This window comes from Glycine soja, chromosome 11, assembly GCF_004193775.1.
Source record: "Glycine soja cultivar W05 chromosome 11, ASM419377v2, whole genome shotgun sequence".
Taxonomy (NCBI): domain Eukaryota; kingdom Viridiplantae; phylum Streptophyta; class Magnoliopsida; order Fabales; family Fabaceae; genus Glycine; species Glycine soja.
The window spans coordinates 6,319,988-6,335,908 of NC_041012.1; the positions used below are offsets into that span (position 1 = coordinate 6,319,988).

Consider the following 15,921-nt stretch of genomic DNA (forward strand, 5'->3'; position numbering starts at 1 on the left):
ATCCAAATTCATTATACCAAATAGTAAATAAATCATTTACACACCTACAAAAATTCAAAATCTTCAATAAAACTTTCTCACCCTTATATAAAACATTTCAAAGTTGCAAAAAGTACACCATTCACGGAGTCACATTTAGATACCTACAAAAATTCAAAATCTTCAAGAGGTGAAAAGATTAAGAAGTGACACTCTTTGCTGTATCAAACACCTAAAGAGACAATCTAATCCCGCCTCCAATTCTCTAACGCTTCCCTCTAGTTCCCCCAATTTCCTTTTCATAATTTGTAAATCAGTCTTTGTATCAATTTTCTTAAAACACCTGTGGAAGGTGCAAAGAACATTATCAATGTCCCCCATTTCACTTATGATCCTCTTTTGTTTGTCTGATCCAGTGGACACTATTCTAGTAAACAATGACCACCCACCAGTGTTTTTCTTCAACACTTGTGCACATATATAAAGTAGGAATTTCCTAAAAAATGAGATGGTGATTTTGCTTATTTCTCTTAGCACATTGATCACCATTAATAGATGGTGATCTAAATCTAAGAGAGGAAATGATGAATATGATTTAAAGCCATTTTCCATTGTCTTGAGTGCTTTGAGCTTTTTTGTGATGTCTTTTTTAGCCTTCTTCCGGAAACAAATGTAAGCACAAATCTGGCTATTAACACTTGAATCCACACCCTTTCTGCGCAATGCTGATTGAAGATCTAGCACATGTTCCTTCACCAATGACAACAATTCTCTTGCTGATCCACACATGTCAAGCAAACAAACTGACATGTCAAGTGGCTTCTCTACGTGTTTTCCTTCATGGCGTAGAAGAGCTTGTTGAGTAAGTGGACAACCAACAAGTTCCTCCACACAATTATACAACTCTGCGAGCCATGTTAACCCTGCTTTGATGTCCTCAGATTGTGAATGTGATGAGGCTAATTCCCATGTCTTCAGCCTCTTCAGCTCTTTTTCAATCTTGGGTAATGAAGGATGTAGCCTACAAGGCAAGCTAATGGATCTAACATGGTAGTGAAATTCCTTGGCTGTATGTGAGCCAGCCATTTTTTTTCTATGTTGCTAATTGTTCTGAATACTGAAATGGATAATTACTTAGGCTTGGAATAAGACATATATAGAGAGTATAAACATAGGATGAGACCACTATGGACCCTCTATATATGCTAAGTATTATGTTGTGTTCTTGTAGTACAAGTAAGTATCCCCTTACCAATATTGAAGACATTATTATCATTTCAGCCAACAATTTTCGGTTCCAAATGTTTTCTTTAGTCTCTTGGTCATTCCAGTGGCAACATATAGTGTATAACAAATTGTTAAGGCGCCTATAAGTGCAGACAGGTAGTAATTGGAAAAATAGCATTCCTTCTTGTCTCCCCAATAATTAGCAGTGGGATCTCCTCGAAAGATTCAATTGAACAATAGTGGCGTTTGTTCATGAAATCCACAAGCTGGCACTGCATGATTGTCTTATTTTTAATGAAGATAAAATATAACAGTGTACATGAAAGAGGAATAGAAAAGGTAAAACAAAAATGACAAAGAAAGCAGGATCTAACACGAAATATATAGACTGAGAATCTAGGTTTTGGTATGAGGAGGGATAGGGTTATAGCGTCAAACTTCAATAATGCAAATACATTTTTCGTGTTTTAAGTATTTAATTCTAAACTTGTATTGCATGTGCTGGAAGATTCCAGACAAATTATGTCCGTATCCCTATAGAATTAGAAGGTACGTACAACAAAATACTATGGTCAAACAAAATAGAGTAGCATTGTCATCACTTCAAATTCTTACAATAATTTTTTAAATAAGAGGTATCAAACATAGGTGGAAATTGTGAGATAAAATATTTTAAAATATATGGTGTGATAAAGGAAGATGAAAAAAATATATTACAAAAAGTATATTAAAACTTTTTAGAGAATAATATTACTCATAAAAATATATGTACTATTCATGGCAGGATAGATGGTTTAGATTATTGCCAGTACCGAATAAACCATGCATCTATATATTAGTATACAGGACTGTATTACAGCGGTTATTAGAAACTCAAAATGAATCTTATTTATTTTCTTCCTTTAATTAGAGAGAAACTCAATTTAAATATTTTATTCTTAGTCATTTGGGTTCCATTGTTTTTTCTTTGGATGGTGGTAAAAAAAATTAAAAAAAAAAACTTGTTTCCAGTATAAAAAAATACCATTATTTAATTATATATGCTGATGTATGAATATTGGAATTTGACTATAATAATAGAAGTGACAGAGTTTAAACAAACATTAAGCACTACTAAATTTTTCAGCGTCGAACACCAATAAATGATTCATAAGAAAACGTTTAAAATATTCACTTTAGAGCAAATTGCAAAGACTAGAGCATTTTTATTGCAATACTCTTACACGAGCTTAATTACATAGGCAAGTTTATTGAAGTCACACAGGGCAACAACATTCTTATTCTTATTACTAGGGAAAAGAGATAAGCAAAAAAAAATAAAAATATAGAAGTCAAATACTGTTAATGAAAAATGATAAAAAAAACTAATAATATAAAAGTAGTAAAAAAATAACGTAAATTAAAATAAAATTTTAAAATTTAAGAAATGATTTAAAAGTAAAATTGTCCAATGAAAATGAAGAATATATAATTAATGGGTATTTATCTAATTTTGATTAATTGGTCAGTTTTAATCTGTATAATTAAAAATGATTAATTATTATTACTATTTTAATATTACTAAGAATAAAAATGAAATAATTGAAAAAATGGGAAAACCAAAAATAATTACACAAAATTATATCTTTTTATTTATTGGTAAAGATATAGATTATTACTTGTTACTGTGGCAGTTACAACCAAAGTGCCCAACGTATTAACCAAATGGGCGCTGGTTTCTGCAATTCAAGTTGGGCCCAAAAATGTTACAGTACGTTTTATAAAAGTTGATCCTGGAGTTGGACCATTCCCACATTCAATCCCACCATTGATGATGTTGGTGATCACGTCGTGGCTTGAGGGCTTATTGTTACCTTGTGGTGTCATCCAAAACCATATAGCTGTTTTGAATGATATCACTGCATCCCACCCTACTAAGTCTGGATTGTTTACCAAGTCCACTCCTAAGGCTCTTCCAGCTTCATCATAGTTCTAGTTGCTATTCAAAAAATTCATCAATAACATTGTAGAGTCTCTAACTAATAGTATGACAAATAATTTCAATTAGAATATTGTTATGCATTCTCATAAATAAAATGTTCAATAAAAATAAGTGTATTTAATATTTTGAAAAATAAAACATTTAATATTTTTCATTTAATAATAGATTAAAAGTAATAATAAAAGGATGATAAAAAAAATTAAAAATTATTCCAATAAACATATAAAAAAAATTTAATTTTTTTATTCATAAAAATAAAAAATAAATTTATAATAACTCACACATATAAATCCTTTATTTAGAAAAGTTAGTTAAGTGTCCATATGCTGATTTATGGAGCAGAAAATGAGAACAGTAGTTACTGGGTCAACTGAATGGGTCCTCCTGGACCATAATATGATTTGCCTGGGGAACAGTAGTTACTGGATTTATGTTTTTCCTTGACAAAGCAATAACCCCAAGCATATGGCCCGTCTGGGGCATCATCGTTTCTTATAACTTATCCTACACAACACGGTAGTCACATTGGCAGTGTTCAGTGTTCACACTGCAAGCAATATTAAGGACGAATACTGAGCACTAACTGTCGTTGCATTATGATTCTACGGCTTATAGCGTGTATGGTACTGTGGTGGAGTCGTGATTTTTTACGTCAAGCAAAGAAGCAAATACATTAAGCTTTTATGTTTTGGAGGCCAAACGCACATTTAATAGCTTAGGTAGCCCACATGACACTCCCACTTTGTCACAAATTAAATATGCTACATCTGATCTAGCCATACATTTGCACACCACCCTTCACCAACTACAACCTTTTTTTCACTCTCTCTCTCTCTGTTTTCTGTATAAATCTTTGAAAACAAATAATAGATAGAAAATAAAGTGACAATTTTGTAATAAAAAGCAAAAACAAAAAAAATAAAAACTGCAAATAAACGACCCCTTAGTTACTTAAACATTGACTTTGTGTTGTAGTGTCCGACCGAACAAGTGAATAAATTCATGTTCATTGTTCAATTTTTACACTTTTTATTGTTTAATTACAATTTTGACATTAACTTTGTGTAACTTTTAGTTTCTTTAAAAATTTAATCAATTAATTTTTTTAAATAGTCCCTCCATTAATGTTTTGTGTAAATTCCTCATTTTTCATTTTCTATTCAAACATTTTTGGGATTTATGGTGAATTTGGAACACGAAACAATTTTAAGTTTAGAGAAATTCAGAATTTGTTTTTAAAAAGTTGAAGGATTTAATAATATGTGAGATTGGGTTTAAAGATATTTTTTTACTTTAAATTTGATGTTTTAATTAATAAGTTTTGAGTAAAAGATGTAAACTTTTATATTTGATCATCAAATAAGAACCTTGATAATTCATACTTTTCACAATAAAATGAATAGAAACTCTATTATTTCTCCATAATAAAGTTTGCTTCTTCAATTTTTTATTTTCTTTTCCAATGACAACAAAAAAAAATTCTATCCCTTTCCTTTCTCTTTCAATACTCTTCTTTCATGGTGGAAAATAGGCAGACGTAACTTTAATATAGCCAGAAATATATTTCTATAAAAAACAATACGTCCTTTAAGACTTTTTACCAAAATCATGTAGTCTCTTAATTTAAGTATTATATATATATATATAATATTCATTTGATTACCAACCCACATATATTTATCACACGCAGGATCAGATTAATGTAAAGTAGATATTATAGGTCCCATGTAATTCAATATATATGCTCTTCCATGTACTACTATATTAGGCTTCTTCCTAAGATGCATGACAGTGTGACACTTTGTCATTTTTAAAGAAATTTTATTTCTAGCTAACAATATCATTCGTACATGTGCACATGAGTTTGAAAGCAATAAATATTCAGAAACCTATTCATTGATGTATTAAGTTTTGTATTGTGTCAAATGATTTTATAATTATAAAGTTAAAATGAATTTTAAAAGTCATATATATGAATAAATTTAGAAAATTCAATAATTAATCTAAATCTAATCACAAAATTAATTGAATTAACTTTAAATTAAAATCAAATCCAAAACAAATCCAATACTTGTTTATATTTAATTCAAATCACTTTTGATGAACTGGGATTACCTCTAATTAATATATGCCTTTCGAGAGGGAGCTGGTATACGTCAGATGCCAATGATGAGACAAAATTAATTAAAATTAAAATTAGGAACATAATACGGATGAATTAAGTTAGTTAATGGAGCAGATGAATTTGCAGGCGACGAGTAATATTTGTGATATCAGAAGTGCTGATGCATGAATTCTCCATTAATAAAACTTTAATTTGCGTCTTTATCTGGAATTGTCTCACGCTTTCGACACGTTAGATTTAATTGCTTTAATTAATTAATAACAAAAGGCTTCTTTAGTGAACAGGGCAAAAAAAGTAATAATAAATATTAAATATCATTCTTGCAAAAACACTCTGACCTGGAATTCACGAAAACCCAATATATTTAGATCCATTGACGAAACGCGTTAACGTTACGATGAGTGAAGACTTGGTACCATTGTCACCGATCAGTTTCCTAGAAGGGGCAGCCACTAACTACGGTGATAAGATCTCCATCATCTACCATCATAATGTGAGATTTTCATGGAGACAAACCCATGAAAGATGCGTAAAGCTTGCTTCGGCTTTGGTTAACTTAGGGATTTCTCACAACGATATGGTAAGTTTATTTATTTACCTTTGAATTAATCTCCTTGCATATATTGCATGTTATTTAATATATATACATATATATATTGCATGTTTTGCTCTGGCTCTGCACTAAAATATCATGAAAACCATGAACAAATTAAAAAAATAATAATAATCATGAAACCCTTGTCCCTGAGTTTATGCGTTACAATGTTTACCTCACACACATATATATACATAACGAATTGCACGTATGGAATATAAATTTGAAAATACGATCGCAGCCTTGCTAGTTTCATAGAGTTTTCTTTATGCATAGTATTAGACTACTAGGGCTTGGGATAGAAATTGGTAATATATAGAATATCAAGTTCCATCTTGCAGAAATGTTTTCTGCAATTTTTATTCACGAACCATGGCATAACTTCCAAGTTTTTTCCCCATTATATATATATATATATATATATATATATATATATATATATTAAAACAATGATTTCATCTTTATAATTTTATCCATTTTCTTAGTTTTCTAGAATAGTCTATTATATACCTATATGATAGAATATATCATAAGATATTTTATCAGTATTGTTAGTCTAACTAATCAGTTTGTATTGATAGAATATATTATCAAAATATATGATAAGATATTTTATCGGTATTCTTAGTCTAGCTAATCAGTTTGTATTTGATAGAATATATTATCATAATATGAGATAAGATATTCTATCATTATCCTTAGTTTATCTTTAAGCTTGTAATCATTTATATAAGCTAATGATGCTTAACAAAAGGGGAGAGAAAAATATTATTTTCCTCATCCCTTGAGCTAACTTTTGGGATTGAGTTAGGCCCAAAATTCACATTCTGAGATGGTATCAGAGCCCTAGCGCCTTCCTTTGACTTTCGCACACAGACCCTAGCGTCGTTCAACCCTTTTCTTTTTCTTCTCCATCACCATGTCTCACTCAAACTCTATCTTTCACATTGCTCTTGTTGTCTCCAACATCAAGAATTATGTCCTAATCATTCTTAAGATGGAAAATGTCCAATACGTGACATAGGCTGAACTTTTCAAACCCCGGTGAGCATTTTTTCTCGTTGTCTCTCTCAAATCTCTTCTTTTACCTTATCTCTCTCAAATCACTTCCCTTACCTTACCTTCCCTTCATCTCTTATTTCTTCTTCTTATCACCGCCATGACGAACAATAAGAGTTCTTTCCATTCGTCTCTTGTGGTTTCCAATATAAGGAACCATATCTCCATCACTCTTGAAATGGAGAATGTCTGTCGAAGAGCTGTCTCGTCGTTCAACTTGTTTTGGGTCTCACAAGTGCATATCGAGGTGTAGGGACGTTAATTCAGCAGAGTGATCATCAACCTCCGTTTTATCAAGCTCAGTCGATGCTCACACTTGAGGAAGCCGGATCGACAATGGTGGCTGTCTCACAACCATTTATGACTCAAATTTCTCTCATTCAGACCAACAACAACGTGGGAAGCCGTTTGGATATCACAAGAATTATGAAGAAAAAAAATTAGTGTCGGTGGTCCTGGGTCCAGTTCGAGACAGTCTTAGTGTTCGTGTTCATCGACCTCTCGCTTCGAGTGTGGGGGTGTGATAGAATATATGATAAGATATTCTATTAGTATTGTTAGCCTAACTAATTAGTTTGTATTTGATAGAATATATTATCAAAATACATGATAAGATATTCTATCGGTATTCTTAGCTTAGCTAATCAGTTTGTATTTGATATAATATATTATCAGAATATAAGATAAGATATTTTATCATTATTCTTAGTTTATCTTTAAGCTTGTAATCCTTTATATAAGCTAATGATGCTTAACGAAAGGGGAGAGAAAAATATTCTTTCTATCATCCCTTGAGCTAACTTTTGGGGTTGAGTTAGGTTTCTCACATTATGCATTCTAAGATGGTATCAGAGCCCCCAAATCCACATTGACTAGAGATAGTGTCAAGATAGAATTTATAAGGTGAAGGCAACCCTCACCCTATGAGCTAGCTTTTGGGGTTGAGTTAGGCCCAAAAACTCACTTCCTAAGATGGTATCAGACCCAGTTTTGATCCTGGGACCACGCTTCCGTTAGTCATTGCTTTGTAGTGACAAACACATACCATTTGTTGTTCACGCCCCGAGCCCAGGAAGTGCTTGGCGTGAGGGGGTGTGTTGGAAATAATCCAAGTCTCACATCGACTAAAAGTAATCTCACATTATAATATATAAGTGAGGGATAACCCTCACCCCTTGAGCTAACTTTTGGGGTTGAGTTAGGCCTCTCACATTATTCATTCTAAGATGGTGTCAGAGCCTTAGCACCTTCCTTTGGCTTTCGCACACAAGCCCTAACACCGTTCAACCCCTTTCTTTTTCTTCTCCATCACCATGTCTCACTCAAACTCTATCTTTCACACTGCTGTTGCTGTCTCCAACATCTAGAATCATATCACAATCATTCTTGAGATGGAAAATGTCCAATACGTGACATGGGTTGAACTTTTCAAACCCCGGTGAGCATTTTCGCTCGCTGTCTCTCTCAAATCTCTTCTTTTACCTTATCTCTCTCAAATCACTTCCTTTACCTTACCTTCACTCCATCTCTTATTTCTTCTTCTTCTCACCGCCATGACGGAAAATAAGAGTTCTTTTCATTCGTCTCTTGCGATTTCCAATATAAGGAACCATATCTCCATCACTCTTGAAATGGAGAATGTCTGTCGAAGAGCTACCTCGTCATTCAACTTGTTTCAGGTCTCACAAGTGCATATCGAGGTGTAGCGACGTTAATTCAACAGAGTGATCATCAACCTCCATTTTATCAGGTTCAGTCGATGCTCACACCTGAGGAAGCCAGATCAGCAATGTTGGCTGCCTCACAATCCATTTATGGCTCAAATTTCTCTCATTCAGACCAACAACAACGTGGGAAGCCGTCTGGATATCACAAGAATTATGAGAAAAAAAAATTAGTGGCGATGGTCCTGGGTCCAATTCGAGACAATCTCAGTGTTCGTGTTTGTTGACCTCTCACTTCAACTGCGGGAGTGTGATAAAATATATGATAAGATATTCTATTAGTATTATGATAATATATTTTATCAAATACAAACTGATTAGTTAGGCTAACAATACTAATAAAATATCTTATCATATATTCTATCACTATATTAGGGAAATATTACTTTTTCAAAAAATGTTAGCGAAGTGAGGAGGACTCTTCCCGTCCTCCTCCCATTTTATTTTTTCAGATACATGGATGTTTAGATCGAATTTTAGACCACGAGCTTGCTTAAGAATTTTAATCTAACTTCTACAATTTAAAATCAGTTTAAAAAGTTGTTACGATTTTCCTATATTGTCAAATAATTTTACTGATTAAGTTTATTATTTAGAATAAAGTTATTGAACTTAATAAAAATCGTTTTGAGTTTTTTGAAATTAGTGTAAAAAAACTAATTTAAATTGAAAATTCTAAGGTAACTTTTAAATAATTTTAATGGGCATAGTATGGAATGTATTCGGATTTCGGCCATTTTCTTCAAAAAGGAAATTATTCTGTAGAAGGAATTGGGACTGCATGAATTTATTTAAACGCGTTTTCATGGAAAACTCGACCATATATACACGCTATGTTCATGTCTGTACTCTGTATATAATTTTGTAATTAATGTTTCGCTGTCCTTATTCTAAGACTTAATTAGCTTCATTGTCATTTTTTTCCATACCCAAATTTACGCCAATGAGCTAGGCACATTGTCAACGTGGACAGTCAATGGTCTTCTCCTATATATAGTCTTTGAAATACCCTATTTTTCAAAGGCATTTGAGTGTTGCTAGGCAATTATCTGAAATGTTTTCTTATACAGTAAGTGTGATGCAATTATTCCAACAAATAAAAATAAAACTAAAATTTGTTACACCAGAATTCCATAAAGTATTATATATAATGCATGTATTCATTATAATGTTTACTGTCTCATTTAAACACATTCTAAAATATGAATGTTTTACTTCAAGATAAATGAGTCATTATTTAAATAAACTAAATGCTAATAATAATACACCTGTTTAAAGGCGAGGTTAATTATTTGTACTTCTATTTATATTCATAAGAATTAATTAAAAAACATAATTATCAAAATTTAAATTATAAATATCAAAGCATAAAAACAAAATTTTGACTTATTAAAAACGCAATGAAATAATTAAATTTTCAATAATTTTAAAATATAATTAAATAAAAAAACCAATAAGCCTATCCTTTGCTTAATTCTTAAGAATAAAATTGTTCGATAACCTCGTGATCATACATACACTCATTTCCCAGTTTTCTTTTGCCCTCTGCACTGTACATGTAATGGTTTTTATTTAATTTTTTTATAAAACATTTATTTGCATTATATAAAATAATATTGGGTCAATAAAATAACTCTAAGTACACTTTATCCTTAGCCTCATGTCATTACATTACATAAGTTTATTAAGTTATAAAAGTTTTCTTAGAATTTTAGAATTTTTATTTTATATATATATATATATATATATATGGGACATATCAGATGTGACATGAGTGTTTTATTATGAGAGATAAAAAGATTAAATAAGAATCCTTATATCAAAATAAAAAGTTAAGATTTAATTGGTAATATTAAATGGACGTGTTATTCTACATGATAAAACTTTATTAAACTTTATAAAATGTTATTACATTTTTATACAAAACTGTATTTGTTCATTTTTAAAAAAGTCAAGTATACTTACTCTTTACTCATGAGTCATGTCATTAGAATACATTTCAACGAATGAGTTTAGGCCGATGTGATCCATTTTGTTATCACTAAACAATGTCATTACATTACATAAGTTTATTTTATTTAATAAATATTAAATTATAAAACATAAGTTTTGTTTTATATGTAAAAAATATTATATAAGTAGTGTTTTACAAAAAAAAAATGGTATTCTGTTCAATTTTAAAAAAGACGTTATGTACACTTTACTCTTTACACATGCCATCATATCACATAAGGTTGTATTGGAAGAAAATTTCACTAAACTTATATAGAATTATTGTTTTTTTTTTGTATAAAATGGTATTTGTTTAATTAAAAAAAGTCCATATTTTCTTCTGTACGCATCATCGCCATAAATGAGGTTGTTTTTTGCAATTAAAAATTATTAGACTTTACAAAACATTTATCGTGTTTTATATTACAGCATAGTATCTATTTAATCTAAAAAGTCAGGTATCTCTATATATAGTATTAAACTCTTCACATGTCATCATATAATGCATATATGCATAAGTTTTTCCTATGTCATAAAAATTTATAAATCATTTTAAAACATTTATTTCGTTTATTTTTAAATTATAATGTTCAGTTTAAAAAATTGAATTATAAGGTATTTATATTATTGACTTCTATATATACAAAAATAGTAATTATTTAATCCAAAACGTCAAATACACTTTAGTCTGTGCACATCTCGTCATATTACATTAGTTTGTCTTGTATAATAAAATTTTAGTAACCTTATTAAACATGTATTGCAATGATATAAAAAAAAATAGTAAAGATAGAATATGAAATGATTATACATGAGAAGATATTGGTGTAATATTAATTGAAAAAAATGAGAGAATATTGGTTAATGTGATTTGAACACATAATTAAATTAAAGAAGGTACAATGAAAATACTAGTAAAGATGGTAGATAATACGACTTTTAGTCCTGTAAATAAGGAGACAGAGAGAGAGAAACTAGTGAAGAAGAAAATTGAGAAGTTTTTATCAATTTCTTTTTTTTTTTTTTGAGAAAAGTTGTTACTTGTTAAGAAGAATCTTATGATAAATAATATATAAAAATTTAATTTTAAACCAAATTGAATGGTGTTGTATAATTTATTTAACCGGTCTCATCTAATAAATTAAATATAACTTTCGTCCTTGTGTTGTCCCATTAGTACTTGTTCATACCAAAAAACTATGTATGTTTTATATGTTATCCCATTACATAAGTTTGACGTGTATAATAGTTTTGAATAAATTTTAAAATATTTAATTGCGTTCCTGATAAAATAAAATAAAAAAGTATTCATTGAATTCAAAACAGGTACACTTTACCTTCTACATACAGTTATATTACAAAAATTTACTCTATTTAATAATTTTATTTTTTAAAAAAAAATTCAATAATCTTTTTAGTGAATGCATGTTATAAAACATTGGAAAAATATAACTGTGCAAGACAAACTCACCACCCGCTCGTATTACGGATTATTTATTTTAAAATTATTTTTTCAAAGAAATTTAAAAATTGTTGATTTTTATGTATTTTGAAAAGCAAAAAATAAATATTGTTGAAAAAAATGTTATTTTATAAATATACATTTTGAAATATACAGTAAAAAATGAAGATACACTTGTTCTCCCCGCATCTAAAGCAAATAAGTAATGGAGTAATATTTTATTTACATCCTAATCGTATAAATACCCCCATCGACATTCATGAAACTAGCTATTTAGTACGTGACAACTCACGAAAATGAAATAATTATTTGTTAAATCATGACCACATAATTAATCAAAGTGAAAATGCGATAAAAAAATGTTTCCAATAAAATATCTATTCGACAGAATTGTCATATTTTGTGTATAATATATTTTTTTACTATTTGTTTTTTATCATCTAATTAATTTATCACATTTATATATTTTTCTTTTTCTTTCTGATCATCTACTAATATGCGATGCCCATACATTATCTCCTTAAATAATGTAATCATGTAAAGCATGCACTTTGCACTGAGTCAATGAGGGGAAAAATAAATTAAAATGACAAACTAACCTTAGTTAGTAAGTGGACGTGCTATATGCGTACTTTCATTTTTGTCTTTTACATGTCATTGTGTTGTAATAAAAAAACATATACAGTAACATGACAGGTAAGATTGCACATGACAATTTCCTGTCGATCTAGTCAGGATTCACAATGATATTAACCTGTTCACACGGATTTATTCCTTCTTTGATAGATAACAAGAAATTAGTACAAAGAATGTATGAAAATAATTGAGTAAATTGCACGTAATCTTAGATTTATCTTTATTACATCTGATATATTTTTCGGTTGTTGAATCGTACAGAAAACTTGTTAATTTTTAAGAATTTTCTTGCCATCCTATTCTTAGGCGTAAATCCCTTATATCAACTCTCCTCTTTGATGTACAAAGAGTTACAACAACTCCCTTAGAAAATCTCAAAGTAATATATAAAAAAAAAATAGAAGGACATCATATGTAATAATAGCGAACCTATAGGGGAGTCTAGACAAAAATAATTTACTCAATTTTTTTTTCATAATTTACTTAAAATAATTTGGTGTAGTTAAAAGATGAAAAAAAGATCAAATATTTTTTAAAATGATGGGATTTATTGCATTATTTTTTTAATCTATTTTTATTCTTTTTAATCTCTCTTCAATTTTTTTTATTTTTTATTTATTTTTCACCTATTTGCATTCGTTTTTTAAATTATTATATCTCTCTATTTGTAGAAAAAGACTACCTACTAGGGTAGGGTTGGAAGAATAATAAGAGGTTTAAATGATTTTTTATGTTTTATAATCATTTTTATTACAGTACTTATTCTATCTTAATTATATTCCTTTCTCTTTTCTCTATATATACATTCTTACATCGTAAGAATTTATTAAAACGTATGCAAACTACCATTCTTCTTCAATGTGAATTGCCTGAAATTGGAGATAAAAGACAGCTAATTAAATCTCCACCTATAATTTTATTTTTCAACTTTTTACAAAATTAATAAAATATAAGAAAAAAAATTACAACCCTTAGAGGCTGCATGATGGCTGATTCCTTATGGACTGAGTGTAATGACATCAGTAACACGTTTCCAATTTTTAATCTCTATAATGCCAATTTTTTTAATTGTCTCTATATTATAACTGGTTTCCCATCCCTTATGACAGCACCACCTTATGTACCCCGTCCCTCCCCACTTTGAATATTACTAACATATTCTTTTGTCGGTACAAAATATTATAAACATAAACATTTGATAACAACATGTATTTTTAAAATTCATTTTGTCTAATGAATTGATATTTAAGTCTGGAGTCTCATCATCACATGAAATAATTTATCCTTGAAATTTAAAGAATTTTGACTTTATTCGGTCAAATACTTTTGCAGTTTAACATTAGCTTACAAATTTATTGGTTTATTTTCGACTTGAACTCGTACTTATTTTAGTTTAGAAGCAGATTAAACATGAAATTAACCATTTATACAAACAAAAAAAAATGTTATGCTCATCAGACTTCGATTTTCTTTGATAAATACAAACAGGTTACAGCATTGGCACCAAATATTCCAGCACTGTACGAGCTTCATTTTGGTGTTCCTATGGCAGGGGGTGTTCTTTCTGCTCTCAATACCCAATTGGATGTAACAACATTGGCTCTACTTTTGGAACAACTAGAGCCATGCAAAATCATGTTTGTGGATTACCAATTAATTGATTCTGCTCTCAAAGCATGTGAAATTCTCTCCCACAGAAAATGCAAGCCACCCATCATTGTCCTAATACCAAATTATGACCAAGAACAATCTTTCTTAGCGAAGAATATCCCACCAGGTACCTTAAACTACAATGAACTAATTGCAATTGGAAAAAAAGATTTTGAGGCTTTAAAACCAAACAATGAATGCAATCCCATATCAGTGAACTACACATCAGGCTCCACGGGGATTCTTCCAAAAGGGGTTGTTTATAGTCATAGAAGTGCTTATCTCAATTCACTAGCAGCAATTGCTCGTTTTGAGATGAAACAATTGCCAGTGTTCCTATGGACAGTTGACATGTTTCGTTGCAATGGATGGTGCTTCCCTTGGGCAATGTCTGCTATTGGTGGCACCAACATTTGCCTAAGGAATGTCTCAGCAAAAGGCATATATGATGCAATTTATCTTTATAAGGTGACACAGTTTTGTGGTGCACCTACCCTTCTGGACATGATTGCAAATGCATCACCTAGTGACCAGAGGCCTCTGCCTCATAGGGTGAATGTCACAGTTGCTGGTGTGTTACCACCTTTTCATGTTCTTAACAAGGTGTCACAACTTGGATTTGATGTGAACATTGGATATGGCATGACAGAGACTTTAGGTCCTGTGATTGTAAGACCATGGAACCCCAATTCGGATGGCGAACACACAAAGCTGAATTATGGTGTTTCGGAGTTTAGGCAAGATGTTGATGTGAAGGATCCTGAAACTGGTGAAAGTACTCCTCATGATGGGAAAACCATAGGTGAAATCATGTTCAAAGGGAATGCTTTGATGCTGGGGTACCTTAAGAATTCACAAGCAAATGATAAGGCTTTTAGGGGTGGATGGTATAGGACTGGAGACCTTGCTGTTAGAGAACCAAATGGTTCTATAACTATGAAGGATAGAGCAAAGGATGTTATATATTCTAAGGGAGAGGTTGTGAGTTCACTAGAGGTGGAAGCAGTGTTGTTGAATCATCCAAAGGTTTTGAAAGCTGCTGTTGTTGGGAGATGTGATGAATGCTTGGTGGAATCTCTATGTGCAATTGTCAAATTGAAAGATGGATGTAGTGCCACTGTTGAAGAAATTATCAAGTTCTGTGAAGATCATTTGGCTACTCACATGATTCCTAGTACCGTGGTATTTGGAGATTTACCTGTTAATTCAACTGGGAAGGTTCAGAAATTTCGCATCAGGGAGAAGATCAAAGGCAGTGAGTGGTATGACTCAAAGAATTAGGTTGTGCTTTGTAGGATTTTATAAATAAAGATGTGAATGAAAATTTGCAAATGTAATCATCTATTAATCTTGAACTCATTTGTTACTTTATTCTAAACGCATGACTTTCCCGAAGACATCTACCGTCAGTGTGTTTTGAACGTTGCATTTTCTTTTTAATAAGCGTTTAGGAGTGCAAAAATTGAGTGTTTCAAACGTAAGGAAAAGGGT

At 30.6% G+C, this 15,921-nt stretch overlaps 2 protein-coding genes across 2 annotated transcripts; one reads left to right on the forward strand and one right to left on the reverse strand.

Annotated features, from left to right (window-relative positions):
* Nucleotides 1-162: 162 nt before the first annotated feature.
* LOC114376809 lies at nucleotides 163-1,065 on the reverse strand. The gene has a single exon (XM_028335090.1). The coding sequence runs from the start codon at nucleotides 1,063-1,065 to the stop codon at nucleotides 163-165; it is 903 nt and encodes a 300-aa protein (XP_028190891.1).
* A 4,590-nt stretch (nucleotides 1,066-5,655) lies between these two features.
* LOC114374308 (probable acyl-activating enzyme 1, peroxisomal) lies at nucleotides 5,656-15,829 on the forward strand. The gene is made up of 2 exons (XM_028331939.1): nucleotides 5,656-5,892; nucleotides 14,269-15,829. Exons 1-2 carry the CDS (start codon nucleotides 5,710-5,712, stop codon nucleotides 15,709-15,711), a joined length of 1,626 nt encoding a protein of 541 aa, XP_028187740.1. The 5' UTR covers nucleotides 5,656-5,709; the 3' UTR covers nucleotides 15,712-15,829.
* The last annotated feature ends 92 nt before the right edge of the window (nucleotides 15,830-15,921 follow it).

Excerpts from the sequence above, each read along its gene's own strand:
- LOC114376809 (XM_028335090.1), bottom strand. The coding sequence starts at position 1,065 with ATGGCTGGCTCACATACAGCCAAGGAATTTCACTACCATGTTAGATCC.
- LOC114374308 (XM_028331939.1), top strand. The coding sequence starts at position 5,710 with ATGAGTGAAGACTTGGTACCATTGTCACCGATCAGTTTCCTAGAAGGG. Across the intron at positions 5,893-14,268 it reads GGATTTCTCACAACGATATG|GTTACAGCATTGGCACCAAA; the intron begins GTAAGTTTATTT and ends AAATACAAACAG.